Below are 27,943 nucleotides of genomic sequence, written 5' to 3' on the forward strand. Positions count from 1 at the left end.
AGTTTTTTAAATGTTTTTAAAATGTTTTTCCTTTGTTACACAAATGCTAAGCAAACATTCCATTTTTATCATTCTTCAAACATTATGTGAATGTTACTTTTGAATATTTTCTGAACATTCCAAAACAAGTAATAACATTTAAAAAATGTTAGATGAATGTCCAACTAAAACATTTCAGGAAATAAATATTCCATGAACAATGTATCAATTACGTTTTTGTGCTAACGTTTGGAGAACATTATTAAAGACCAGATAACATTGAACTATGAACGTTCTGAGAACATTCCCTGTTAGCTGGGATGGTCCAAAAATAGGCTTTGTTTTTTATGCAAAATATAAATTCTTGATTTTTTCTTTAGATATTTTGTGGTGAAATTTGAAACTGCATCAACCACAAGAAGCTGCATTCAAATAAAAAAACTGTGAGACTGTGTGATTGCACATGTGATTCTGAGGTAATGTGATATGAGATCTCTTAATGAAACCCTCTGACTCCTGTCATTATAGCTGAATTTATACTGAATCAAATTTCTCTGAATTGAAGACTGTTGGTTAGACACGTCATGCATTATCCCTAAAAGCATCTCAGCTCTGCATGTGGATCCATTCAAGACAGATAAATCAGAATCCGTCGCTGACTGACATGTTCTCAACAGATTCAGACATGGACAATCACAGTACATGGAAACTGGGGCAAATGTGTGATGTGTCCGTGTAATGTAGGGCAGTTGGACACCCGGATATGAAGGATGTTGGAGTTGCCAGCAGATGGATGTTAAATAATCGGGTGTGATTCATTATCTTCATATGTTGTTTGCCATGTCTTGAGAAATAACATGGGAAAGCAGTAACCTCATTTTTTGTTTCCTGTGACATGCATAATGAACTGAATGGATTATTATTACATTTATGCATACACAGATATTATTGCACTTCATGTTTATGGTGTAAAGTTGTGGCTTAGATCCCTCAGACTGAAATATATGTTGACTTCATGTTGGAATGAAAGTCATGAACCACACAAACACAATGTAGTAACATGTCTCGAAGTATTTGAGGTTTGTGATGACATTGTGGAAAACATGCCATAAGCAATAGCTCATAACCACTTATTGTAATCTACCAATTGTGCATCCATTGTCCACACCTAAGGATGTAATTGTGATCCAGAGAATCCAGAGATTATATCTAATTATATCAGCGGCACTTAAGAGGAACTTGATTAAGATAATTAGCACAGAACATTTTCATTATAAGAATGCTGTCTAATACTTTACGGATTTGCACACTATACTCACAGTTTGTGCCAAGACATTTAGCCAGATTTTCTAAGCATTTTTGTTATTTTTTGTACATTTAGTAAACCTGAAGAAAGGATTTATATATATTTTTTAGTTTCTAGTAGTTTCTAAATATCTTCATCTTCTCTTGCGTGAACATGACTATTATATTATATGATATTATATTATATTATATTATTAATTATTTAATTTTTGTCTTTAAAATCCCCAAAAAGTCGATTGTGTCCCTTTCTTTACAATGCTGAAGCATCATTTATATTATATTATATTATATTATATTATATTATATTATATTACTAATGATAATAATAAATAAAAACACTAATATATATTATTATTCAAATCATGTATAAACATCATTATTTTAATGTATTATTATTATTATTATTATTAATCACATTTTAAAATATGAATTTTATTACATTACTTTTATTTTATTACTTTATTACTCAGAGATCCAGTCATGTGTGCTGAAGGCCTGTGTAAAAGCTAAAAAGATAATTGCTATGGTCAATATCAGTGGCTATGTACGTGTTATGTAACTGTAAAAGTGTTAGTTTGTGAATTCAGCCTATTAAGTAATCTGGCATTGACTCAGAGAAGACAAAATGGCCTACATTTCAAAGTGACAGATGATGCTAGAAAGAGACTCCAGGCGGCCAACTGTGAGGCTATACTGATCTTGGACAACAAACGCGTCTCTGTTCCTCGAATCTTTCCTTGTCAAGGCCAAGAGAGACAACAAACCAGCTGGCTCGATACAAAGATGAAAAAAACGAAAGCTGAATCTTGACATGGTAACTGTGTGACATAAAGGCCCAAATGTCCTCCCTTTCTCTTCTTCTTTTTCATTTCTTCCTATACTTTGTTCTGTAAATAAAAATGCATTTGCACCATAGATGGTTGCCATAGGGCTTCTGTTATTCCAAGATGAATAACAGTTAATGTTTCTTTAACTTTGAAATAGCTAGTTTTGTTCCTAACCAATTCATAGTAAAACCATGGACACACTACATCCACCATGTTGTTACTGTCATGAGACTCATACAAAAGCTTCCTGAAGCAGTGTTTTGAAATCGGCCATCACTATATAAGTCGTTATTTTGTTTTTTTTGGCGCACCAAAAATATTCTCGACACTTTATAATATTAATATTGAACCACTGTACTCACATGAACTGATTTAAATATGTTTTTAGTACATTAATGGATCTTGAGAGAGGAAATGTCATTGCTCCCTTTGCAGGCCTCACTGAGCCATCGGATTTCATCAAAAATATCTTAATTTTGAAGATGAACGAAGGTCTTATGTGTGTGGAACGGCATGAAGGTGAGTAATAAATGTCATTATTTTCATTTTTGGGTGAACTAACCCTTTAAGATTCTTCTCAGATTCGGGTATCTTTGGTTTTCCATCATACTTAAAGAACGAAAGTATATTAAAAGATATTGTGAGCCAGCTGTGTCTATTCTGCAGGTGTTCAATTAATTCTGAAAACCTTCTATGAGCTATTCATTCATCTTTAGTGTACCCTATTTATCCTTAAATTATGACTAATTATAACAACTGAGTTAATTAGTGCATGATCAAAAGACTTACAAAATTGGTGTTTGTCACAATAAAGGTGTAAAGCTTCATTATTTCTTTGGGTTGTGACCTAAAAGCGTGCCACAGGTCTGTTCCGATTGCAAATAGCTGAAATAATGAAATGCAAATAATATAGTAAAGCAATTCATCAATCAGATCAAGTATTTTTAAGCAATGCATTATAGAGAACAAAATCAAGTCAATGACAAGTAGGTGGTGAAAACAACACTCTTTTCATGTTTTTCTTCCCTTTTGTAAGCATAATGTGTGTTTTTGAAGTGGCTTCACCCTGGAGGTTTACATAATAGACTGCTTTGGCACTCAGACGCAGGGACAATTGGGGTAATTGTGCTTCAAAAAAGAAACAAAATACAACACCTCCACGATATTATTCATCTTTAATCTTTATACAAACATCAAGACAAGACAAATGCCGATTGCGGTTTTGCCACTGGCCTTGCATAATGAGTTCATCTCATCTCCCATGATGCCCTGGGAGATTGACGCAAAAGGACAAAGCGAACAATTAAATAACATGTGTTCTTGAAACATCACTCATGAACACTGACATAATTCTAAGGTCATCTTTATTAAATAAATAAATAGTGGGTCTGTCTGGTAATAAGTTATGTCCATGGCATTGCAGAGCGTGCGCACAGTGAAACGCAGCCGGTTCTTCCCGCCTTCCGGAACAGCGACGCACAGATAGGAGGAACCGGCCACGCAGAACTACAGCATCGGATCATTTCACTCTGGAGCCCGTGTCCTTAAGCAGGAATGTTTTCACAGTTAAACGAAATCTGCTCTCAAGAGAGCTACATCCAACCACCCTGCCTTGCTAAAGCCTCCTTTCCTCAAAGTTAACTCTTTCCCCGCCACTGACGAGTTTTTCCGGCAAACTGGGTTTTTACTGTTATACTGTAGGGGGCGCTGTTACGCCTTCTGAAATAGTACAGCATCTCCAAATCCAAAAACAAGCGAAGAAGATGATCTGCATAAACCAGAAGGAGAAGTAAGCTACACTCTAAAAAAATGTGGGGTTGTTTTAACCCATGTTTGGGTCAGATATGGACAAACCCAACCATTGGTTTAAAGGGGTCCTTGATTATGATTTGACTTTTTTAACTTTAGTTAGTGTGTAATGTTGCTGTTTGATCATAAACAACATCTGCAAAGTTACGACACTCAAAGTTCAATGCAAAGGGAGATATTTTCTGTTACAGAATTTTGGCTGCGTGAGATTCTCCAGCTTTGTTGATGTTCAACTGTTAAAGCTCCGCCCTCTTCTGGAAAGGGGGGCGGGAGCAGCAGCTCATTTGCATTTAAAGGGACACACACAAAAATGGTGTGTTTTTGCTCACACCTAAATAGGGGCAAATTTGACAAGCTATAATAAATGATTTTGAGCTGAAACTTCACAGACACATTCTGGAGACACCAGAGACTTATATTACATCTTGTGAAAGGGGCATTATAGGTCCCCTTTAAATTTCACCCAACGGTTGGGCTTGTCCATATTTGGCCCAAACATAGGTTGAAACAACCTCGCATTTTTTAGAGTGCAACGTGATCATCAATCATTCAACAGCAGAGGCGCTGGTTGGCAACTTTCGTAGTAAACGCTGGCAGGGAAAGAGTTAACATCTCCGTTTGGCTTCAACAAAGCAAGATTTCTGCATTTAAAAAAAGATAAACACCTAATTGAGATATAATTGTCTTGATTTCATCATCGTCTCTGGTTCCAGCCCAGCTCAGTTCAGTCCATTAGTAAAACTCATAATCCAATGCATCTCCTCCCATCTTCAACACTCTCCCGTCCAACCATAAGTACTCCACATTCTGGTCTTTTCAAAGTATCCCAGTCTTCGTGCGCTCGTATCGTTCAGTTGCATCTCTGCAACAGCATGTTAAGTGCATAGTCCATGCGGCTGCGAAGGTCCGCCGAGCATCCAGACACGAGCAGGGTGCTGAGCCGCAGCGTGGTAGACACACGGTCCTCGTTGATGTACGTCAATAGATATTCTTCGCTCTGATTGCACAGGATGATCTTGGTGTGATCGTGGTAGAAGTTGACCTGTGGGAATAGAACGTGTTAGAACGTCTTAATAGAATAGAACGTGTTACTTAGTAGGTGGCAGCAAATTGTCTTAATGAGTGAGTCATCCAGTCAAACGATTCATTCAAAACGGTTGATTCATTCATGGACAAAGTGAGTGTTTAGAATAGAACGTGTTTAGCATCCAAGTCAATGTTATGTAGATGTTTTTGCATTCTAGCAGAGCAAATGTGACGTTTTACCTGGAAAGTGCCATCGTTGAAGAGCATCATGAGTGCTCGGTCAGATTTGAGCCACTGAAGAAGGTACAATCTGGGTTTGCCTGCATCAGTTAAGTTGGGTAAATCACCTCCCTGTTGAGGAACAGCAAACGATAATCAGAAAACCTGATGCTTATTATTGATAGACTTCCAATGCAACCCATTTCCACCAAGCGAGGACACTTACATCCATCAGATTCTCCTCCATGTAGTGGGCGAAGTATTTTAAGATGGTGACCTGACCGACAAACTGCTCTGGGGCTTCGGTAGTGGGGAAGACCGAACATTGTCCCAGCTCTGCATAGTAATGCACCGTCCTGGAGGACAGAAAGACCTGTTAGTCTTCATGATTTTGATCAGCAAACGAGCTACAAAGACATTTGAGATCGTCAACGTACTTTTTGTCCGACAGCAGGCTCATGTGAGTGCCGTTGTTGAAGAGAACGCCAACTGTGTGATCTGACAACTGGTAGCCAAAGCCGTACTTGTTGGAATAGTCCACCCACTTAGTCACCCACTGGAAGCTGCTGTTCATGCTCTCCTTTGGAATATTATTAGCTGTAAATGAGAGATTAAAAATAGGTTATTAAAAGTGAGAATTATGGAATAAATGTTAATTTTTTATCTTACAATATGTATTATTTTTAAACACATTTTAATTTACTTTATTATAAAGAACGGGTTATTAAAAGTGACTTTGCATTTGTGAATCAGATCATGTTAGATGCTCTGATACGCACCTTCCGGCATGTTCTCCAGACAGCCTCTCAGTACTCGGGCGACGGTGTCCGCAACGCTTCCCATTGTGCTGTCCTCAAGACCTGCGGACACAAAAAGCACCAAAACCCATTAGATACGGCTCTGAAACATCCATTAACATCCTCACTGATCTGAAAGTGCAGTCTCTTACATTCGCTGCTGCTACTGCAGCTCCCTAGAGTTCCCCGCACTATCATTCGAATGCTGTCTCTAATGTGCTGCTTGCTGCTGGAGTCCTTTGCCACCGGGACAGCTGCTTTTCCAGCAGTTGTGATGGAGGGCTTAGTGTCCTGTGGGAAATGTAGGAAGGAATGTGGGGTTAGGTTACAATCTTAAACTTTCTGCACATCGATGAGAAGGATGAGGACGAAGGAGCTCACCTCAAGGGTTTGTCTGCAGGGTTGGGGGCTGACTGACGTTTTCCGAAGGTCAAGGCATAGTTTGTTTATGTCTTCCTCTTCCTTGGTTGGTTTATCTACAAGAAGCAAGCGAGTTTATCAGTCTAATTATGTAATTTGGGTAATCCACAAATGGTTTGCTGTAAACTAGGGTTGAAAGTGCTTACTTTGAGTCTCCAAGTACTTTGCTTTGTCCTTCTTTCCACCAAACAGGGCGGCTGCAGCTTTCTTGAAGAAGCTCTTGGCAGGGCTTGTGTGGTGAAGGTCTGGGGCTGCGTGGCAGCAGTTAGCAGACAGTCTGTCTGGTGTGAAACCCTGATATGAGAGGGGGAAAAAAACAAGCTCAAAGCCACTGAATACTTGAATACACTGAATTGGATCTGATTGAAGACGTTTCGTTTGCACAAAGAGACACACACCTGGCAGAAAAAGTCGTGGCGTAGAATATCATCGAGTTGTGGCCTATCCACAGGGTTTTTGGTGAGCATACTGCTGATGAGATGCTTGGCCTGGGGCGTCAAAGACGACGGCATGGAGTATCGCGCTTCCCGAATGCACCGGTACGTTTCTTTAAGGTTTGTGGTCTCAAACGGAGGTCTTCCCAAAAGCATGGTATACCTGTTGGGACACAAATTATCCATCATAAATAAACTTCTCCATGAGATTTACATGAAATCCAAGAGAAACATCCTTGCAATTTAAGAAAAAAAGACATTGTATGCAATGTGACTGAAATTACTTAGTAGGTGGCAGCAATGAGTGAGTCATCCAGTCAAACGATTCATTCAAAACGGTTGATTCATTCATGGACAAAGTGAGTGTTTTTATTAGTGAGTCGTTGAATCATTTATTAGGATTTAGGTGTTTGACTGATTATCGGCCCCGATATTAAGCATTTTTATGGTTATCGGTATTGGTCATTTTCAAAACTGATTTGCAGATTAAATAATTTAATTTCCACCTCTGTCGGAACAGCATTTAAGCAAGTTTTTGTCAGAGCCCTTGTTATTCTTTAATTTTTTTGTACATAAATTCTCATTTTTACACCAAATATATAAATATATATATATATATATCGGTTAAAAATATTGGTTATCTGTCTAGCTGATCTGTAATAATCGGCATCGGCCCTGAAAAACACTTTTTTTAAAATTATCGGCGCCAATATATATATTTTTTTTTTTTATAGTTATCGGTATCGGTCATTTTCAAAACCGATTTTTCTGAATAAATAATTGAATTTTGAAATGCACTATTTGACTCTGATGCAGACACCTGTCGAATCAGCATTTAAAGCAAGTTTTTGTCAGAGCCCTTGTTATTCTTAATTTTTTTTTTACATTAATTTTCATTTTTACACCAAATATAAATATATATATATTATATATTGGTTAAAAATATCGGTTATCTGTCTAGTTGATCTGTAATAATCAGCATCGGCCCTAAAAAACACTTTTTTTAAATTATCGGTGCTGATATTAAAAAATGTTATGGTTATCGGTATCATCATTTTCAAAACCAATTTGCCGATAAAATAATTTAAATTTGAAATGCACTACTTTTTGACCACAAATGCTCATCTTACATTAGCTCTGCGATGCGCCAAACATTACGTAATCACATTGGACTCTGACGTTAGAGACTACAGTCTTTAGCCTCTTTGTTAGAGCGCCCGTCTCCCATGCCAGCGACCCGGGTTCGAGTCCTGCTTAGAACGGGCGGTTCGAACAGGAGGAGGTAACATGAAGAAAGAAAGACATGAACATCTTGGATGACATGGATGGGGGTGAGTAAATTATCAGGAAATTTTAATTCTGGAGTGAACTAAAATTTTTTTGCCCCATATCATGTATTTTGGGGGCATTTTTATTAATTTGGCTGGCATTTTTGCCCTGAGCCCCAGTTAATTTTCAAGTGGTTTACTTACATCACACATCCGAGGGCCCAGACGTCAGATTCACAGCCGTGCCCTTGCTTGTTGAGGACTTCAGGCGACAGGTAGTTAGGTGTCCCGCATATTGTTCTTCTACGGTTCTCAACCGGCTCCAGCTTTGCAGCCAGACCAAAGTCTCCAACCTTGAGCTCCATTGACTCATTGATGAAAAAGTTACCTGGGAAAAGCAACAGAATCGGGTTACGAAGGTTCAAGGGGGTTTATGTATTATTTGAGATTGCATGCATGCTCTAGGCGCTTACCTAGTTTAAGGTCTCTGTGCAGAATTTCTTGCTCGTGGAGATACTTTAACCCCGAGACGATCTGTCTGAGGTAGTACCGAACCTCTGGTTCTGTCAGCACCTTTCGAGCCTTGAGAATATGTGCTAGTGACTGAAGAACGACAAAAATAAATACACCAGTCCAATAATATTTCCAACAAGACCTTGAAGAAGGACGTCAATAGTACTCACCCGTCTGCTGCAGTATTCGAGCAGGATGTAGATATTATCTTTGTCCTCGAAATGGTGGTAGAAGTGAACGATGTGTTTGTGATGCAGGGCTCTGTGCAATTCGATTTCTCTGTCGATCTGTCAATCAAACGGTTGCAAACTTAATAAGAGATTTGCAGCCAGCAGCAAATACGTGACAACAGGACAGCAAGTTACCTTTTCCCTTTGGTGAGGTTTGGAAACGCGCGTGTGTGGAATGATTTTGGCTGCATACATTTTGCCTGTGCTTAGATCTGTAAATTCATAGCATTTGGCAAAACCGCCCTGCAACAGAGAGAGAGAGAGAGAGAGAGAAAGGATGCATTATAAGACAATGACAAACTAGAGCATTACATATCAATGTATTCAATTGGTACAAATAGTTGCATGCATAATGCATAACTAATTTTATCAGTTTATAGAATTAAACAAATAATCAAACATGATGCACTTACAAAGTACTTTTGTATATCATGGTACTGTATAGCACTTTTTGAATAAGTCAAATGCAAAACATTTACCTTGCCCAAAACTTTTCCTCTACAGTAACATTTCCCAGTGGCTGAATCCGTGATGATGCGTGACATTTCTTGCGTGGCATGAGCATTATTATCCTCTACTTTCCCTCGTCTGCTCTCAGTGGCTCTGTGGTGTGTGTGTTCACACATCTTGCCGTTATTCACAGGCTGATGATGGTGATGATGATGGTGGTGGTGAGTTATAGTCCTGAGTATGTCCATGCTCGAGTCCCGACTGGGAAGAGTCATCACAGAGCTTCAGTCTTATACACGCGCGCGGTCGCTCCGCCCTCTTAGTTTATTTTCACGGGCGCGTCACGCGCGTTCACTGAGAGCGCTGGAATGAACACGCGCGTCTCAAATCAAAATGTTATGATTTGCGCTTTGACATATTGTAATATTTTATTACATTTAAACGAAATGTATAACTTTTAAATTGAAATAAAAATCTAAAATATAACTAAACATTTTAATTTATTATTATTATTATTTTGTGTTCAGAATTGAAAGTTTGTAACATTTTCAAAACACACTTTTTTTCTATTTTCTATGTATCTTACAATGTGTTTTCTGATTATTAACGCATATATTATTACGACATTTAACCTGTCCAAATATTCAATATGTTTTGTATCAAAAGCAGGACTTGCATGGACATGATTTAGAGACTGTATGTCACAGTAAAGATCTCTAGCGCCACCATGTGGTGGCTTTATAATAGTTTTACTACGGATTTAGATGTGTGGTGCATGCATGACTCATGCATGGTACTGACACCCTCCTGATACTGACGTACAGTCAACAGATTTATCATAAAAGTATGGGTTCAGATAGATAATAAGCATTTAACCTACATTCAAAATTCTAAATTATACCAATAAATTATGGGTTTAGATCATAGGCCAACTCATAATTGTTTTGCTTATCTAAATAGTGGCATGGCTAATGCAAACAGTATGTGTTGTGCATTCATCTTTATAACAACTTGTGTTCTTGTGAGATGAAGTGAACACTGCTCTTCTTTCTTTATTCAATGAAAGGCCATCAGTTCTCAGTCAAATTAAGGTGACACATTTCATACAACACGTTTGAAGAGATCTTTAGAAAGAGTGGGAGTGTGTTGATGCTGTTCTGAGAAGGCTGGTTTTCGAGTCCTGAAGTATAAATTGTTTACATGCTGAACTCAGTTATTTATAGTTAAATTCAACAGGTAAACATTTATATTTATTGCATGCAAACAAAGCAGATTCACAGCGCAGGCTGCTTAATGAAACACAAAACAGTATCAAATTGAAACCATATTCCAGTTGTCAAATGTAAAAAAAAAAGACCCTTCCTTTTTTTAAGTGACCACATGTGTTATGAATTATTCATCAGAGACTGCAGCAGAGTGTAAAGACTATGTGGAAGAGTGAGGAGCTCGTGATCGCAGGGAAATTGCATAAAAACAAAGAAGCTTTTACAACCACAAGCAATAGTGATAACAACATGTATGTAAATATGACAGACCTTATTGCTCATCCAAGACATGCAGGGTGAATGTGTGGGAGATTATGAAACACATGAAGATAAGATGTTTATGTATATATAATGTAATGAATAAACCAATAATCAGCACAATAATAAGCATCGTTAATGTAAGATAACATTTGCAAAACATGCTGCTTTCCTGAATTTTAATGTGACAGATATGAAGTGGGGTGCAAAAGTCTACGTCAGAGAGAAATCTGCGATCGCTTTTCATTACGACCTGAAAAAGCTTTTTAATAAGGATTTTTTTTGGGGGGGGGATTTTCATCAATAGTTTGAATTAGTTTTTATTTTTATACTTTCCATTTTCATTTTTAGCTAAAGTTTTAGTTTGTTTTTTTATTTTTTTGTCTGTATAATTTTTTATAAAATTTTTATTTTAGTGTTAGTTATTTTCAAGTTAAACTAAATGAAAATGAGAAATTTTGAAATAGCTAAATAAAATAATTTTATTAAGATTTTTTTTTTTAAAAAAATGTATCATTTACTTATTTTTAACTTGAAAATAGCTCAACTAAAATTGAAATAAAAATTTTATTTTAGCTATTTGAGTTCAAATAAATGATACATTTTGAAATAGCTGAAATAAAATGTCCTTTTTATTTAGATTTTTATGTCTATAATTTTATTTCAGTTTTAATTTAGTTATTTTCAAGTTAAACTAAATTAAAATGACAAATTCTGAAATATCTGAAATATAATGTTCTTTTTATTATGTGCATATAATTTTATTTAAGTTTTAGTTTAGCTATTTTCAACTTTAAATTAAAATGAGGAAGTTTGACTTGGCAACTGTCTGAAATAAATTCAGTTCATATATATATATATACACACATACATACATATATATGGGTCAAAGACATTTAGATGTCCGCAGTAATAAAAATTTACAAAAGTGATTTTATATACATAGAAAGCACATTACATGCAAGTAAAACGTTTACTTTAAGGGTTTCAAATAAGTTTTGGGAGAATAAAATGTCAAAATGTGGGTGAAATAATGTTCCATTGTCATTCAGTCTAACACATATTTATGTAAGAATGGAAACAACATACTTATTCTGACCGGTACGTATTAAAATATATAAAAGAATAAGTGAGCATACTAAATTTTATTGCATTTTAAATTAGTAAAAAAATTCTTGCTGACGAATGGGCAAAACCTAAGATAGTGGCAAAGTTTAAAATTGCAAAATTACAAGTAATTAGCATTTGGGGTAAAAGTAAAAGTCTTTAATATGGCATAAATAGATTTTTGTTGTTGTTGTAAAAATACATATATATATATATATATATATATATATATATATATATATATATGTAACAAGTATTTTCACTAGTGGTCTTTTAGAATATGTCCAATTTATGTCCAATAAAAGGCAAGAAATGACTGAAAACAATTTATTTAACATCACACATCCAATACTCTGTAAAAAGCTTTAGAAATGAATTGTTCTGCAGTCACACATCAGGACCACTGACCATAAGAGGGTGAATATTCTGATTTCTGAGTTGCATGTGGCATATTTGTCACATTTGAGAAGCGAGAGCAGTAGCTGTTCAGGCCTGTCGCTGGTGAGGAGAAGTTCTGGATGATTCTCTAGCAGTGTGAACATCATAAGCCCAGACCTGGTTCAGTCCAGATCCAGCAGTGCAGCTGTGAGGCCAGCGAGGAAAAGGGAAACGACACACAATGACTCTGGCATCCTCAGGAAGCTCCTTTAACAACTTCTCTTCCAGAACCCCCATCTGCCACATCAACAAATATAAATCACTGTTAAACATCTTCAGCCCTCATGCTAAGATGGTTTGGTAACATTTTACAGCATTAACTAATGCAATAGTTTGAGCATTTAATCATTTTGGTTATTAATGTCAGTTTCTATTAACATAATTAATGCTTCTTGAACTAAAAATGATTCAAAATTAACCTAAAAATAAAAAAATGCTATAAAATTAGTATTTGTTGGTTATGATATTTTATGCATTGTCTAGCATCAAACGCCATTTGAGCATAATAAACAACATTTATGGGACAGTTCATGCAAAGTCCCTTTAAGACAGTGTTATTCTATAGTCTTTGGTTCATCATGTCAGATTTTGTTGCTGATGTGAAATATGTAATTTAATTGTGAGTTCGGCAAGCAGTTTTTGAGATTTCAGGATTTTCCCATTTAAATAGATAGGACTTGGTCTTGGATGCCCGAAATAGCTGCCCGGAGGCGTTGCAAATATCAACAGACTTTCTTTGAAAGGGACTTTGCCACGACAAATAGACAGAAAATACATGACATGATCCTATAGCGCCCCCACATGGCGATCCAGCAACATACCACTGCAGGAGCCAGAAACACGGTCACGTTTCTGTATTTGGACAGATCAGTCTGGAATATAAAAGAGCTACAGTAAGGAAAGCTGTACTGTATCTTAATATAATTTGACTTAATGAAATATTTATGCATTAACTTTACCTTCCAGAAGTCTTTCTTGACAAAATGAATATCATTGCCACTCCACCATGCTTTACTCCTCGAATAGGCCAACAACATGGAGTTTATTTCAAACCCCGTGCACTGAAATCCCACAGACGAGGCTGCAAAAACCTGCATTTTTAATTCATGAGATGTTGCACGTTCATCTAGTGCGAGCTGACATTTTATCTTCATTTAAAAGTCAGCGAGACTTACCAAACGTCCGTCGCCTGATCCCAGGTCAGCCAGACGGCCTTTGCGTCCATCTAGAAGCTTGATAACATTTGCAGTTTGTTCTTTTGTTGAAGGTAAAAATGGCACCTGAGAACATCAGACCAGACCTTTTCAGCTTCCTTAGCGTCTCTCTATTAGAGAGAGAAATGTGTGGACAGTCAAAGCACCTTTAGTCTGAAAGGGACCCTCAGTCCAGGCATACAGAACGCGGCCCAGAGTCCGTAGACTCCAGCGAAGGCCGATCCGATCAGCAGGGTGACGTTGTGACTGCAGTGACGACTGAACCAGCTGCGCTGCTCCAGGATGACCTCGATACAGTCCTCCATACTGATGATAACAGACCCGCTGATCTGCCAAATATCATCATGGTCCAGCATATCAGGGCAAACATGTTTGCTGTTGTTGTTTAAACTTTGTTGTTCAAATTATTGGTCATAGGATGGAAATTAGAATTAAAATAACAGGATTATTCTAATACATCCGGGAATCACAGTCAAACAACAACATTTAAAATTGGGACCGCGATACTATAAATACTAATTTCAACAACTTTGTGTATGTCTTATAAATAGCAAAAAAATAAAAAATGTTTTAAAAGAATGGCCAATCTATATAATAATAATATAATACATAATTTCAGCAATTAAGATATTATAGTGATAATTTAATTTCAGCAACTTTATGTACATCGTATAAATAGCAAAAAATAAAAAATAATATATATATATATATATATATATATATATATATATATATATATATATATATATATATATAAGAATGACCAATCTATAATATAATATGATATAATATAATACAATATATAATTTCAGCAATTAAGATATTATAGTGATAATTTAATTTCAGTAACTTTATGTACATCTTATAAATAGCAAAAAATAGCAAAAAATAAAAAAAAATAATAATAATAATAATATATATATATATATATATATATATATATATATATATATATATATATATATATAATATATTAAATGACCAATCTATAATATAAAATAATATGCTATAATATAATATATAATTTCAGCAATTAAGATATAGTGATGATTTAATTTTAGCAACTTTATGTACATCTTATAAATAGCAAAAAAAAAAAAAAAAAAAAATATATATATATATATATAGAAGAATGACCAATCTATGATATAATATAATATAATATAATATAATATAATATAATATAATACAATATATAATTTCAGCAATTAAGATATTATAGTGATAATTTAATTTCAGCAACTTTATTTTATAAATAGCAAAAAATAAAAAACAGAATGCCAAATCTGTAAAATATAATTACAGCAATTAAGATGTATATAAAATTGCTGAATATATATTTAAATATCTTTGCAGTGTTGTTATTGTTAACTGTAATGTAAACTAAGGCAATTACAAATAGTTTTCGTTCATCGAAATTAAGCTTAAATAAAATTAAATATAAATATTACATGAAAAACAAAAATTATATATAATTAAATAATATAATTTTAAGTTGAATTAGCCTATAAAATTACTAAAGCTACTGCAAAAACAATAAAAACACCCCAAAACTAATAATAAAAATATAAAAATAAAAGTTAATTTTAAATTGTAATAAATACTATAAACAATACAAAAACAACATGTAGGCTAATTAGATCTCACTTCTCGAAACTATATCGGACATTAAACACTATTTATACATATTACTTAATGTTTCTGTATATTTATATATCATCCTTTTTTCTTTTTTTTTTTGCTTTTTCTGTAACTTCATTTTAACTAGTATTTTTGAGCTTGTACAACATATTATTTTGTACAGGAGTTAAATATATTTTCATTTGATTTGCTCTAGCTAAACAAACAAACAAACAAAAAAACCAATTGACTAAAATATCGGTTGATTGATTTATTGAGATGATATTTAACACTTACACATGAGCGGCCAGTAGAGGTCGCGCTTCTGCAACAATCCGGTGAAAATGGAACATGCGTATCGTGCACGCGCGCATGTCTCAAGTGTCAAATGATACACTGTCACTAAACAAACGTGACGTGTGTTCGACACGGTGCACGAGCCGTCTGTGCGTTTAAACGACTGTAAATGCTGTAAATACCGCAGTGAACACACTGAAACACGTCCTGTCAGCGTTACACGCCTCAGTCTCAATCGATACGATTGACAGACTCTGAAAGCCACTGCAATATTGAGCTACATTTAAATATTAATATGTTTAAAACACTAAAATGGGCCGTTTTTACTTAAAAGATATTTTAAAGATGTGTACTGCCTTACCTACTTCCTACAGCGGTTTCAGGCCGTTCGAGGTTAAAATGATTGACAGGAGCGACAGCCAATGAGATTATCGATCTTATCGATCTGCCCTCTGGACTTCCGGTAAATATTTCAGACAAACCTGCTAAAATGTTTATTTCTATTGTCTAATTTATTTCTCAAATATTTTATTTCCTAACTTTAAAGTTAAATATGATTTAAGTACTTTATAAATACGTTATTATATCGCCTTTAAATGATTGTTGATTTAAAAATTTTGGATACTTGAGTCAAATGAAAATTAAACATAGATTTATTATAGTAAAAGTGTAATAACTATATGTTTTTTTTTTTTTTATTAACCATTTGTATAACCACAGTTTTACTACTTATGGTTAAACTATGGTTATTTTAGCAAAACCATGTTTATTTTGTGGTTACAATGGTTTAACTACAATAACCATGTTTTATTTTGGTTTTATCTGTAGTAAAACCATGGTTCATTTTCAAGGTGCGTGGTTATTGGAGAGGTTTGTTATTTTACAACATCTGCTACCGCAAACATAATTTATTTATTTTTATTTTTTTTATTTTTGGGAGAGTGTAAATTGTTAACATGCTATTATTTTACTAATTTACATCGAAAATGCCAATTCTCTTCCGGATTTTAGGACTAAAAGCAATCGAATTGTTCTTTGGGGAAAACTACAACTCCCAGCAGCAAGCGCGACTGAGTGACGTCAGAACGGCCGGGAGCGCGCACAGCGGAGCGTCAGTGCGCGTTCTCTCTCTGGCGGCTGATGCTGATGCTCAGAGGACACGGAGTGATTCGAGCATCACCGGGAAGCGACTGAATTATCGTGCCAAAATCTTCGGGCTTCGGTAGGATGCGTCAGGACGGATCCATGCAGGTGTGTGCTTGCTTTTTTAAAGCTTTTATTGCCATGCGTGGCTTTATAATATTAAGTTACTTCATTATAATTACAGTTCCGCCTATCATTTCCGAATTGTATAAATGAAGATAAGGCGAAATATGTCACGATTGATTGTTAACCTTATTCTCAACATCATTAAATCCGTCGTTATGAACATAAGGGTGAATAAAATGCATATGGTTATTGGTGGAAACACACCCTAACCCTCTGTAATGTGGGGGTTGGGGGAATATTCCTGTACTAAAGCGTTTTATATCTCTAAATCGCTTCCTTACTTTACATTCATCATTATCTTAATTAAATGATTGTCAGCTTGACTGTATTTTTGAGATGGTGTTTGAGGATGGATGGCTTTCTAGGGTTCTTTCAGCCAATGACAAGCTCCAAATTTGATTGATGTCAACTCATAAAATGTGATATTTATATGTTTTACTGTATTTAGTTTGGTTTGGATGTATAATTTAGAGAAATAATCTCACTAGGCCTGTACTTTTCACAAGTTTCCTTAAACCGTACATCAAATCTGTCTTTTATAATACCCCTTTTAACCATATTTAAAAAATAAATAAATAAAAATGTTTAGGAGGAGGAAAAATACTTTAATATCTAATATTATTTCTACTTTAATATCAGATCTAGAATATTTCCAAACACTAAAATGTTCACAGGGTTAGGGGTCGACCGATATGTTTTTTTCAGGGCTGATGCCGATACCGATAATGCCGATAGTTTGAAGTGAGATATATATTAAAAGTACCGATAATGCCGATATTTTGAAGTGAGATATATATCTCACTTCAAAATATCGGCATTTTCGGGCATTATCAGCCCAAAATATCGGCATTATCGATATATATATATCTCACTTCAAAATATCGGCATTATTGATATATATATATATATATATATATATATATCTCACTTCAAAATATCGGCATTTTCGGGCATTATCAGCCCAAAATATCGGCATTATCGATATATATATATCTCACTTCAAAATATCGGCATTATTGATATATATATATATATATATATATATATATATATATATATATATATATATATATATATATCTCACTTCAAAATATCGGCATTTTCGGGCATTATCAGCCCAAAATATCGGCATTATCGATATATATATATATCACTTCAAAATATCTGCATTATCGATATATATATATATCTCACTTCAAAATATCGGCATTATCTGTATCGGCATCAGCCCGATAATGCTGATATTAATATTGCCGATATTTTGGGCTGATAATGCCCGATAATGCCGATATCGGGCTATGGCGATACCGATAATGCTGATATTTTGAAGTGATATATAAATATATATATACTTATATATATATATATATATATATATATATATATATATACTCCAAAATATCAGCATTATCGGTATATATATATATATATATATATATATATATATATATATATATGTCTGGTGTAAAAATGAAAATGAATGTCAAAATTAAGAGTAACTTTCGTTAAGTGCTTTTAAACATATCTTTAATTCTGAGAACTGTTAATAATAACATTTAATTTTAATAATAATAATAATTATAACATTAAAAGTGCAGGGAGCACCCAGCAGCATTCTGTAAAAATTTAGTAAAACTGGCATCAGAGCCAAATAGCACATTTGAAAATTACATTATTTTATCGGCAAATCAGTTTTTAAAAAAAATGACAGATACCGATAACCATAAAAATGCTTAATATCGGCGCCGATAATCGGTCAACCTCTACACAGTGTGTTTACGGTGTTTACATAATTACGTAACATCCAATTATTTAAGTGAAAAATGCATAGAATGCATATTTTTATTACGAAAAATTTATTTAGAGTACAAAAAACATACATTATATTATCATTATTCATGTTTATATTGTTGTTGTCTAATGAATATTATTGTGGTAAAAAACAAAAAGTAATAAAATAACAGTATTATCAAGTGACTCCCTTTTAATCCAAATTTCATTGTTAATAAATGTCATAGTTCTGTACGCTTCAAAATCTGCCCTTTATTTGTTTTTTGATTGGTGTCCACTAACTATTGTAAAATAGAGCCCCATAATAAACGCATGTTGTAGATTTGTTAGTGCACGTTTGTGTTGCTGCAGCAGTTTGTTCAAAGCGTCTTTTCTCGTTCCAGATGGCTGCGGCACAGAAAGAAGGATCTGACCAGAACTTCGATTACATGTTCAAACTGCTGATCATCGGCAACAGCAGTGTAGGAAAGACGTCGTTTCTCTTCCGGTACGCTGACGACTCCTTCACGTCAGCGTTTGTGAGCACGGTGGGCATCGATTTCAAAGTCAAAACCGTCTACAAGAACGACAAGAGAATCAAACTGCAGATATGGGTGAGTTGGCCTACATTACACAGCAGGTTTCATTAGACTAGCCTTGTAGCTTGAAATGAGGCCGGTTAAATTGATGCCTGGCTTGTCTCAGGTCAGTGCTTCCCAACTGGTGGGTTGCAATCCACCAATTAAGACAGATATCAGATATTCCCTCCTCCTTAAAAGTAAATACACTAGCTTTTGGTTGCTTAAAAGTATACTACATCAGTCTGTTTTGAAATTATTATGCATGGACATTCATGTTGTGAGATGGCCTAGGGTGTTGAATTTCATTGCTTTATTGTTCCAGAAAATATTTAATATGATTGATAAACTAAGATACTCACTATCCAACGTACACATGGCATGTTTGGTTTGAATAAAACGAACTCTGCTCCGATTGCTCTGTTCATCTGAAATAAGTATAAACAATGCCATCCAAACCCTGGTGCGCAGCAAACAAGTGGACCGAGACCCTTTCCAAACAAACTCTGTTGCGGTTCAACTGAAATATGAACCAAAGACATGTAAACGTACCAAAAACAGGATGTAATGTCACAAGATGCGACCTGTCTCTCAGCATGCAATCGCAAATTTAGTTCTCTTTCATGTCTTTTTGCGCTTTAATGGTCAAATACACACGCAGTTATGTCAAAATGCCCATCGTGTGGAGGATTCATGTAAACACAGCTGGTTAAGTCTCAAGTGAAAGTAAACAGTTGGGTGTAAACCGGATGTGTATCAGTATATTGGATCCGTGCATTTGGTCTTAAAGTGACAGCAGCCTAATAAATCTGCTGCTGCTTCTCTGTGTCATTAACGTGAATCAAACAAAAGAGAAGATAACTTACTGCCCTTGACTGAATAACAGTTTTTTGGCTTAAATAAGAATACATTTATATTTAATTTATACAGTGAAGACACAATGCATTTGATTATTTGATTATTACATTTCTGTACTACGTTAAATAAACGTAGCACCTGAAAATTCACATTTTTGTATTTGTCTTATTGTTTGTAATTTGCTTAATTTTTCTTATTTTTAATAACAGAAATGAGATAAAATAACACAAAATAACTCTATCGTGAAATCGCCCACCCCTAGGTGCAGTCATCGGAAACACTGTTTCTTTGCAGCAGATCTTCATTTGTTTTCTGGTGCTTTTTTTGACTTCTTTACACATTTATAAGCTCTTCACGAGTTTGTATGCACAAGCAGCGAGCGCATTTAGTCCATTACACAGCATTGTTTTGGATGTTCGGTAAGTTAAGTCGCAAAATATACGTCATTTTTCTTTAGTATTTTTAGGTTTGGTGTTAAAAATGACAGTGTGAACTTAGGGTGTGTTCACATTTGTAGTTTCTTTTGATGAAATATCGGTTTGCTTAGCATTCACACTGTCATTTCTAAGATACAAAACAAAAAAATGGCTTTTATGACGTATATTTTATGACGGAACTTACTGAACATCCAAAACAAGGCTGTGTTACGGACTAAATGCGTTCGTTCATCGTACATATGATGGTATTTTTACCAGCTGAGAACTCAAGGAGAGCTTATAAAATGTGTAAAGAAGTCAGAAATGCAATGCAAACAAACAGATCTCCTGCAAAAAGACATTTCCGAAGCCTGAACCGAACACATCTAGTGACATCACGCCCTGTTTTTGGGTCTCGGTCCACTTGTTCGGTGTGCACCAGGGTTCACATGGTAGCGTTCACACTTATTCAAATGAACTGCACTAACACAGCAATCGCACCAGAGTTCGTTTTAATCAAACAAAACATGCCAAGTGTAAATCATTTTCTCTCAAAAGAACCAAGAGAACCAAACCTAAATCAAAGCCACTTTGTTGCATCATAGTTCTAGACAGATTATTTAGCAAATTCTGATCGGCACAAACATACGAGTCAGTGTGACTCAAAATGGATGAAATGCCCAAAGGCAGGTGATGAGCAAACATAAAAGTGGCTTAGTGGAATGATGTTTTCAGTGGCACTGTACTTCTGTTAGACGTCTGGTATGCATGCTTTCAGAAACCAGACAGATGCAGGAATGTTTTTATGTTTTTAAACTGAACTCATTTCATTCATGTGCAGTTTTGCTGTAGTGAATCAGCCCTTTTTATGACACCGGATATAGTCGTGCTTAGTATGTCGCCTCTATTTTGTCCTTATTAAATCTTCAATACAGATTGATTGAAAACCGATTCGATACCGGAACATTTTATCTAGATGATAAACCAGCTGTATGGAAACTAGCCCAAAGCAAAAAGTGTGCATGTGTTCAATTCACATTGACGTCATTGATTTGAAGAGGTGGCCGATAATGTCATTACTTTAACGTCATTACTTTACGTCATGTGTGGAGAGCAAACGCTGATTGATCGCACATTCACAGAGTTTTGCATCAGTCATTGATTATATGATCAGTCACTTCATTTTTATGCAAGCACAGCTTTTATTATCTGCTCATTTGATGCTCGAATATATTGTTAATAATCCGTTATTGTTGGAAGTACCATTGGTACTCTCTGACAGAATGATTTCTGGGAAATCTATGGCATTACACTGAAAAGACTGTAAAAAGATAAGTGAAGAGACAAGAGAAAAGACCATGTTGTTTCTTTAAAGTACAATTTAGGTTTGTGTTGTCAAAATGTCGAGAAGACGCTGTTTTCAGCTTTGCGAATCCACTTTGTTGCAGTGGGGCGGAAATTGATACGGTAAAACAGACGCCATCTTTATTGTTCAAATCACTGTGTATCGAGTGCTGAAGAAGAGCTAAAATTCAGATATGCTAATTGACATTTGGTTTCCAACACACGCTGTAAACGGTCGACCAATCACAACAGACTGGGCCATCTGACCAATCAGAGCAGAGTAGGCTCTCGGAAAGGAGGGATTTAGAGAGACCGAATCCTTTATTAAACTGTTTCAGACACTGTGAGAAAAGAGCTGATTTTACAATGTATATTATGAGAAAATTAAAGTGTTTTTTGACCTTAGGTGCATGTAAACAAAATTAGGAGCCTTTAAAATGGCATAATATAAAGCAAATAAAATTAAAATGAACAATTTTGGTTTGACTTTGGTGTCAAACACTGGCTAGCTTTGCTAACTGTAGAAATTATTGTGAGTTTTATCAAATTTTCTGTTATTATTTAGTACATAAAAGAAAACATGATGCTTATTTTAAAAATGTCCTTATTTATTAAATTAAACCGTAGCTAAAAACATTCTTCAAAAGTGAAATTTATATTTTTACGTTGTAGCAGCTTTTGTTTATGGTGAAATTAAGCCAAAATTAATTATATTAACCTACATTAAGTAACATTTTGGCTTATGTCTTAAGAAAATATATTGATTAAGTGTGCTCACCAAAACCATGGTAATACTGTAGTACTGTTTTACCGTAAAAAAGTCACTGAATTAAAGCCAAACGTTTCGATTCAGTAGCGTCGTCGCACTATGTACATTATTTTGCAAAACATATCCTAGCACATTTCAGTATGTAGGACATGAGTTTATCGCAGAATAAATGTGATAAAACATCCTCAAGAGTCTTTATAGCTCCTGTCGTTCCCCTATTATATTAAACAGATGTCGGGGACAGGAACAGCTGGGCTCAACGTTTTTGTTACAGGAAGCGCAGCCGCATCGGCTGTGAATCATGTGTCTCATTCAGCGCCGTGAGAATAGCTCATTTAGCATTATAGATCTGAGCGGCTTCATTTTGAGTTTAAAGAATGCAAGTCAATCAATCCAGTGAAAAGCTTTTGAATTTGCCCCGACGTGCCATTTAAAGTGACAATGCGCATTTAGTGCAAACTGAAAATGTCTGATAATTACTGCACGAGGCCAAAAAGTGAAAACCAACTTGTTAGGGCTAAATGTTGAAAAACTGAATGGCTCTAGCTAAAACACGTCTAAAGCGCGTGATTTTATTAGCGTCGCCTCCTTCGCTCTCACTGTAGAGGGTTATTGAAGTGTGTCAAGAAACTAGACTCTCATCACCTCATGCTCATTTCGGAGATGTTGCAATAAACTAATGATGGGTTTCTGAGAAGAAACATAATAGGAAGTGTTCCCACGTACCTCACATTTATTATTAAGATCACTCTGTGATCACTTGACACCTCTGAACCTGCTCTAATTGCACAACCTCCAGTATACAGAGTTCATTTAATTCACAGTTTATACTGTATATATATATATATATATATATATATATATATATATATATATATATATATCAATATGACATTATTTTAAGATTGTCAGCTGATGTCTGCTTGACTAATTAATATAATAATAACAATAATAATAATAATGTTAAACTTTATATAAATTGTGTCAATTCCATCTACCAACAGATTTTTCAACAGATAATAAAAATTTTCAGATGTTTTTTAAGGTTAATATGTTTAGTATCTTGCTTTCTATCATTGAATTAATAGGATAAATATCCCTTTAAAGGGGGGGGGGGGTATCACACACAGTTTCTGCCAATCTCATGTCAATCTTGAGTACAGATAGAGTAACAATGCATCCTTCATATCTTCGAAAAGTCTTTAGTTTTGTCATATTTATAAAAGATAGATACGCTAAACCGAGTCTTTCCAGAAAAAGCTGAGATCCTGGAGGCGTGTCTTCCGTCAGTGCCATGGGCAGAGCTAAAGAGCTTCTGCAATGTCTGCTAGCTGCAACATCATTATAAATACAAAGGGAACAAAAGCGTTCGTGTTGTTTAGATTATATGCACTTGTGCGCTGATTGCCAACAAAACACAGACATCTGATGCAGCTTTACTCACCACCTGACATCTGCAAATCCAGTGCCGAACTGGGACTTTTTTACAAAGCATTCATTAATGAAATCCCGGGAACAAACAAACATATGTGCACAACTCCGTTGTGGCCCCGGAAAAACAAACTTCATCCTCTGTTCCCTTAACGCTGGGTTCTTTGGGAAGCTGAAAAAGGTAATCTTTCCCTCACAACCAAAAACACACTCTTTCGGTGACAGGAGCTGCGTCTCATTTCAGAGACTGCGTCCTTCGGAGGTCACATTTGAAGGCTGCATACGTCATCAAGGATGTCATATTTAAAGGTGCCCTAGAATTGAAAATTGAATATACCTCAGCATAGTTAAATAATGGAAATGACATACAGTGAGTCTCAAACACCATTGTTTCCTCCTTCCTATGTAAATTTGATTTGTGCAAAAGTCCTCTAAAGAACAGGCGAATCTCAACATAACACTGACTGTGATGCAACAGTCGGGATCATTAATATATACGCCCCCAATATTTGCATATGCCAGCTCATGTTCAAGGCATTACACAAGGGCAGCCAGTATTAACGTCTGGATCTGTGCACAGCTGAATCATCAGACTAGGTAAGCAAGCAAGAACAATAGTGAAAAATGGCAGATGGAGCAATAATAACTGACATGATCCATGATATCATGATATATTTAGTGATATTTGTAAATTGTCTTTCTAAATGTTTCGTTAACATGTTGCTAATGTACTGTTAAACGTAGTTAAAGTTACCATCGTTTCTTACTGTATTCACGGAGACAAGAGCCGTCGCTATTTTCATTTTTAAACACTTGCAGTCTGTATAATTCATAAACACAACTTCATTCTTTATAAATCTCTCCAACAGTGTAGCATTAGCCGTTAGCCACGGAGCATAACCTCAAACTCATTCAGAATCAAATGTAAACATCCAAATAAATACTATACTCACATGATCTAATGCAGTGGTTCTCAAACTTTTTAGCCAGCGACCCCTAAACTAACATCGACGAGAACTCGCGACCCACTACCACAGAATACACAAACAATAAACAAAAAAAAAGTTGTTTTAAATCCACATCCACTTCCTATGGAAGCTTGTTTCCACCACAGAATAAAAAATAAAAAAGGTAATTGCGACTTTATATCATTTATAACTTTATAACTCGCACTGCAAGTTTATATTTCACAATTATGAGAAAACAAGTCAGAATAGCGAGATGTAAACGCAATTTTTAGATTAAAAAAATCACAATTATCTTTTCAAATATTTTCTTATGTGGCAGAAACAAACTTCCATAATATTTACTGTATTTAGGCTTACCTTTAAGTGGGATGGGTGCACTTGTTTTTCGGTGCACAAAAGCGTAATCTGTGGCCTGATGTTGGATACGGCTACTCGCAGATCATCCTCAACATCAAGACGTGATCTGTATTTATTTTTCATGTATGTAACAGCGGAAAAAGTCTGCTCGCACAAATAAGTAGAGCCAAACGGAAGCAGTACATCCATTGATGATGATTCAGGCAGACTGTCCACAATTTCCTCAACATTTTTAACCTTGCGAATTACAAATTTATCCATTCTTGCAGTTTCCACGTGCAGTTGCGTACAGTATTGATAACTAGCGATCAGTCGCCGCACGGTGACGTCATGAAATATTATTTAATTTTTTTTTTTTTTTTAAAACCTTCTAATCAATTCTGTTCAATTCAAAAAATATTTATTTGTAATCTTAATTTTTTAGTATTGAAAAATATTTTTTGTAATCAGAAAATACAGAATTTTTTCAAACCAACTCGCGACCCCTTGAAATCATTCTCCCCAGTTTGAGAACCACTGATCTAATGCATGCATGCAACATGCATGACGAACACTTTGTAAAGATCCATTTTGAGGGTTATATTAGCTGTGTGATCTTTGTTTATGCAATGTATTATAGAGTTGCGAGCTCGGGGGCGGGGAGCGTGAGGATTTAAAGGGGACACGCACTGAATGGGTGCATATTTAATTATGCCCCAAAATAGGCAGTTAAAAAATTGAATAATAAAAAATCTATGGGGTATTTTGAGCTGAAACTTCACAGACACATTCAGGGGACACCTTAGACTTATATTATATCTTGTGAAAAAGGGTTCTAGGGCACCTTTAAGAAAAGTAACTGTAATAAAATTGACTGATGTTCAATGTGAGGTGTAAAATACTGTAATTTCTTTCTTACGTTGCAATCTAACGGTTATTTTTTTTAAATGAGACCGATGATGTATGCAGCCTTCAAAGGGTGCAGCTCCTGAATTGGGACACAGCCATTGTTGAAAAATCTCTCGGCTTCCGTATCCCTAACGAAACGCGTTGATGGGCGTGATCTTGCTCTGGGTGATGCGTGTGTGCACGCTTATCAGGGAGAAGTGTCTGTACAAGGAATTCCGCTCTCTTTTGACATCATACAGGACACACTCGGAAAAAACTCTCAGAATCCTGTACCGAAACCGGAAGTAGTCATTTGGCACAGAAATACTCCATCATACATCCAACACATGTTTTGAAACTTTGGCCATGTTTGGCATGAGAATGCAACTCTTCAACAGTGTAAATAAGTCAGAATGCATGGAATAGCATTACACCCCCCCTTTAATTGTTGTGATGTTATATATATATTAAAATTAGTCAAGAAGTTGTGGGTATTTTCTGGCAAACTAAAAATAGTCAAATATCATATTACCACTGATTGCAATCAAGAATAGAGCAGATTTTTGCTTTCCATCTTGTATTTTATTATTTATATCCTACTTAGTTGCTTATTAGATTAACCTCTAATGTCTGTAATCTAATTTGCAGTCATGGACTGAGAGTGATGAGAGTGTAATTATTATCAGTTTAGTATTGAATTTAAAGCTCTACCAGTCTTAAAATGCTTCATATCTACCCAAATCTGTACGTTCGTCGTCCATGTGCTTTGTGGTCAGAGGAGACGCCACCACCGATGGCATGACTATTCATCTTGAGCTATTTTTACACTCACTCTTTCAACCACGAAGCCTCTTGGGAGAGATCGTAGAGGTAGAATGAGGAGGTGAGCGAGTTCATGTGTGTGTGCTTGTGTGTGTGTGTGTGTGTGTGTGTGTCTTCTTTTCCCCGTGGCATATGTCTCCTTTCATTCACAGCTATTTAATTTCAATGCTTTTTTGTGTTCTCAAAAAATCAAAAGTCCTAAAAGCGATGCAAAATGTGTTCACTTTGTAAATATGATAAAAAAGAGACCTTTCAGCTGAAGAAACTAACATTGCTTCATTTGGAAATGAAATACCCAACTACCAAACTTTTCTTACAGTTAAATTTGCATTTTCAACACTTTGTCCTAACCAGGCAAAACACATTTGCAGTGAGAAGTAATTTCTCTGTTCACACTGAATGTGAAAATCAGAACATGTTTAATATATACTGTCATCATAATCGCTTGGTTTGGACAAAAGTGACAGTCTCACCAGACACAAGCATGTTGCGACACATAATCAATGAAGCCGTTTATGCTTTTTTTCTCACAGTAGATATATTGCGGTATAAACTGTATGAGTTTTAACCATCATTAACTGTAGTGAAACTGTAGGTGTGATTGATCTTCATCACCTGCCGTGGTTCTCCATCTCTTTGCACTGTGACATGCTGTCTGTGAATTTCTTTGTGCGAGCGTGAATTGATTTTCTCTGCTCTTCGCTCGCTGAGCGTCTTTCCTTCAGACTGTGAAAGTGTCAGCTGTTTTTTTTTACCAGTCCTCATTTGCTCAGCTGCTGATCTTAAGTATTTTAGCTCACTCCCAGCATTCACCCTTCTAAATCAAATCTCCTTCTCCCAACCGGCCCCAGAGGAAGGAGGTAACAGCCCATCTCCTAAATGACTCGATCACATTGTCTAACGTTAATTTATTGGCCCAATGAAAGGATAAAGGGTTAGTCCACATAAGTCACAGATCAATAAAACTCAGCGTGGGATTTGGAGCGTCTCCAGACACATGAATCTCTCAGATGGCATG

The 27,943-nt window shown here is 35.5% G+C and overlaps 3 protein-coding genes across 6 annotated transcripts in view; 1 reads left to right on the plus strand and 2 right to left on the minus strand.

Moving 5' to 3' along the window:
* Positions 1–4,252: 4,252 nt before the first annotated feature.
* On the minus strand, positions 4,253–9,561 carry plk2a (polo-like kinase 2a (Drosophila)). The gene is made up of 14 exons (XM_048181326.1): positions 9,307–9,561; positions 8,963–9,070; positions 8,768–8,884; positions 8,558–8,687; positions 8,289–8,472; positions 6,781–6,979; positions 6,529–6,676; positions 6,344–6,438; positions 6,115–6,253; positions 5,945–6,025; positions 5,603–5,762; positions 5,392–5,521; positions 5,187–5,297; positions 4,253–4,962 (listed from the first exon to the last, which is right to left on the minus strand). The coding sequence occupies exons 1-14, from the start codon at positions 9,550–9,552 to the stop codon at positions 4,771–4,773; spliced, it is 2,040 nt and encodes a 679-aa protein (XP_048037283.1). The 5' UTR covers positions 9,553–9,561; the 3' UTR covers positions 4,253–4,770.
* A 2,659-nt stretch (positions 9,562–12,220) lies between these two features.
* On the minus strand, positions 12,221–15,928 carry LOC125262528 (ATP synthase subunit C lysine N-methyltransferase-like). 4 transcript variants are annotated; one of them, XM_048181328.1, is made up of 6 exons: positions 15,838–15,928; positions 13,706–13,888; positions 13,521–13,625; positions 13,305–13,436; positions 13,167–13,217; positions 12,221–12,582 (listed from the first exon to the last, which is right to left on the minus strand). In XM_048181328.1, exons 2-6 carry the CDS (start codon positions 13,862–13,864, stop codon positions 12,394–12,396), a joined length of 636 nt encoding a protein of 211 aa, XP_048037285.1. In that variant the 5' UTR covers positions 13,865–13,888; positions 15,838–15,928; the 3' UTR covers positions 12,221–12,393. The 4 variants fall into 4 exon arrangements, with proteins under 4 accessions (XP_048037285.1, XP_048037287.1, XP_048037286.1 ...); XM_048181330.1 differs by having other exon boundaries at positions 15,842–15,873; XM_048181329.1 differs by lacking the exon at positions 15,838–15,928 and adding an exon at positions 15,477–15,821.
* Positions 15,929–16,516: 588 nt separating this feature from the next.
* The window catches only part of LOC125262529 (ras-related protein Rab-3C-like), a 34,575-nt gene continuing 23,148 nt past the window's right edge, over positions 16,517–27,943 (plus strand). The window contains exons 1-2 of the mRNA XM_048181332.1: positions 16,517–16,727; positions 18,920–19,129. Of these exons, the coding sequence (XP_048037289.1) occupies positions 16,704–16,727; positions 18,920–19,129 (234 nt within the window). The 5' untranslated portion in view covers positions 16,517–16,703. The remainder of the gene's footprint in view (positions 16,728–18,919; positions 19,130–27,943) is intronic.

This window comes from Megalobrama amblycephala, linkage group LG2 (assembly GCF_018812025.1).
Source record: "Megalobrama amblycephala isolate DHTTF-2021 linkage group LG2, ASM1881202v1, whole genome shotgun sequence".
In the NCBI taxonomy this organism is placed as follows: Eukaryota; Metazoa; Chordata; class Actinopteri; order Cypriniformes; family Xenocyprididae; genus Megalobrama; species Megalobrama amblycephala.

Bases quoted from the DNA above. Each gene is read 5' to 3' on its own strand.
- plk2a (XM_048181326.1), bottom strand. From the start codon at position 9,552: ATGACTCTTCCCAGTCGGGACTCGAGCATGGACATACTCAGGACTATA. The intron at 8,688-8,767 runs GTGAGTACTATT...GTCGTTCTTCAG, and splicing joins TCGAATACTGCAGCAGACGG to TCACTAGCACATATTCTCAA. The intron at 6,026-6,114 runs GTAAGAGACTGC...TTGTGTCCGCAG, and splicing joins CTGCAGTAGCAGCAGCGAAT to GTCTTGAGGACAGCACAATG.
- LOC125262528 (XM_048181327.1), bottom strand. From the start codon at position 13,915: ATGCTGGACCATGATGATATTTGGCAGATCAGCGGGTCTGTTATCATC. The intron at 13,437-13,520 runs GTAAGTCTCGCT...TTAAAAATGCAG, and splicing joins GATCAGGCGACGGACGTTTG to GTTTTTGCAGCCTCGTCTGT. The intron at 13,218-13,304 runs GTAAAGTTAATG...TTTATATTCCAG, and splicing joins TCAAGAAAGACTTCTGGAAG to ACTGATCTGTCCAAATACAG.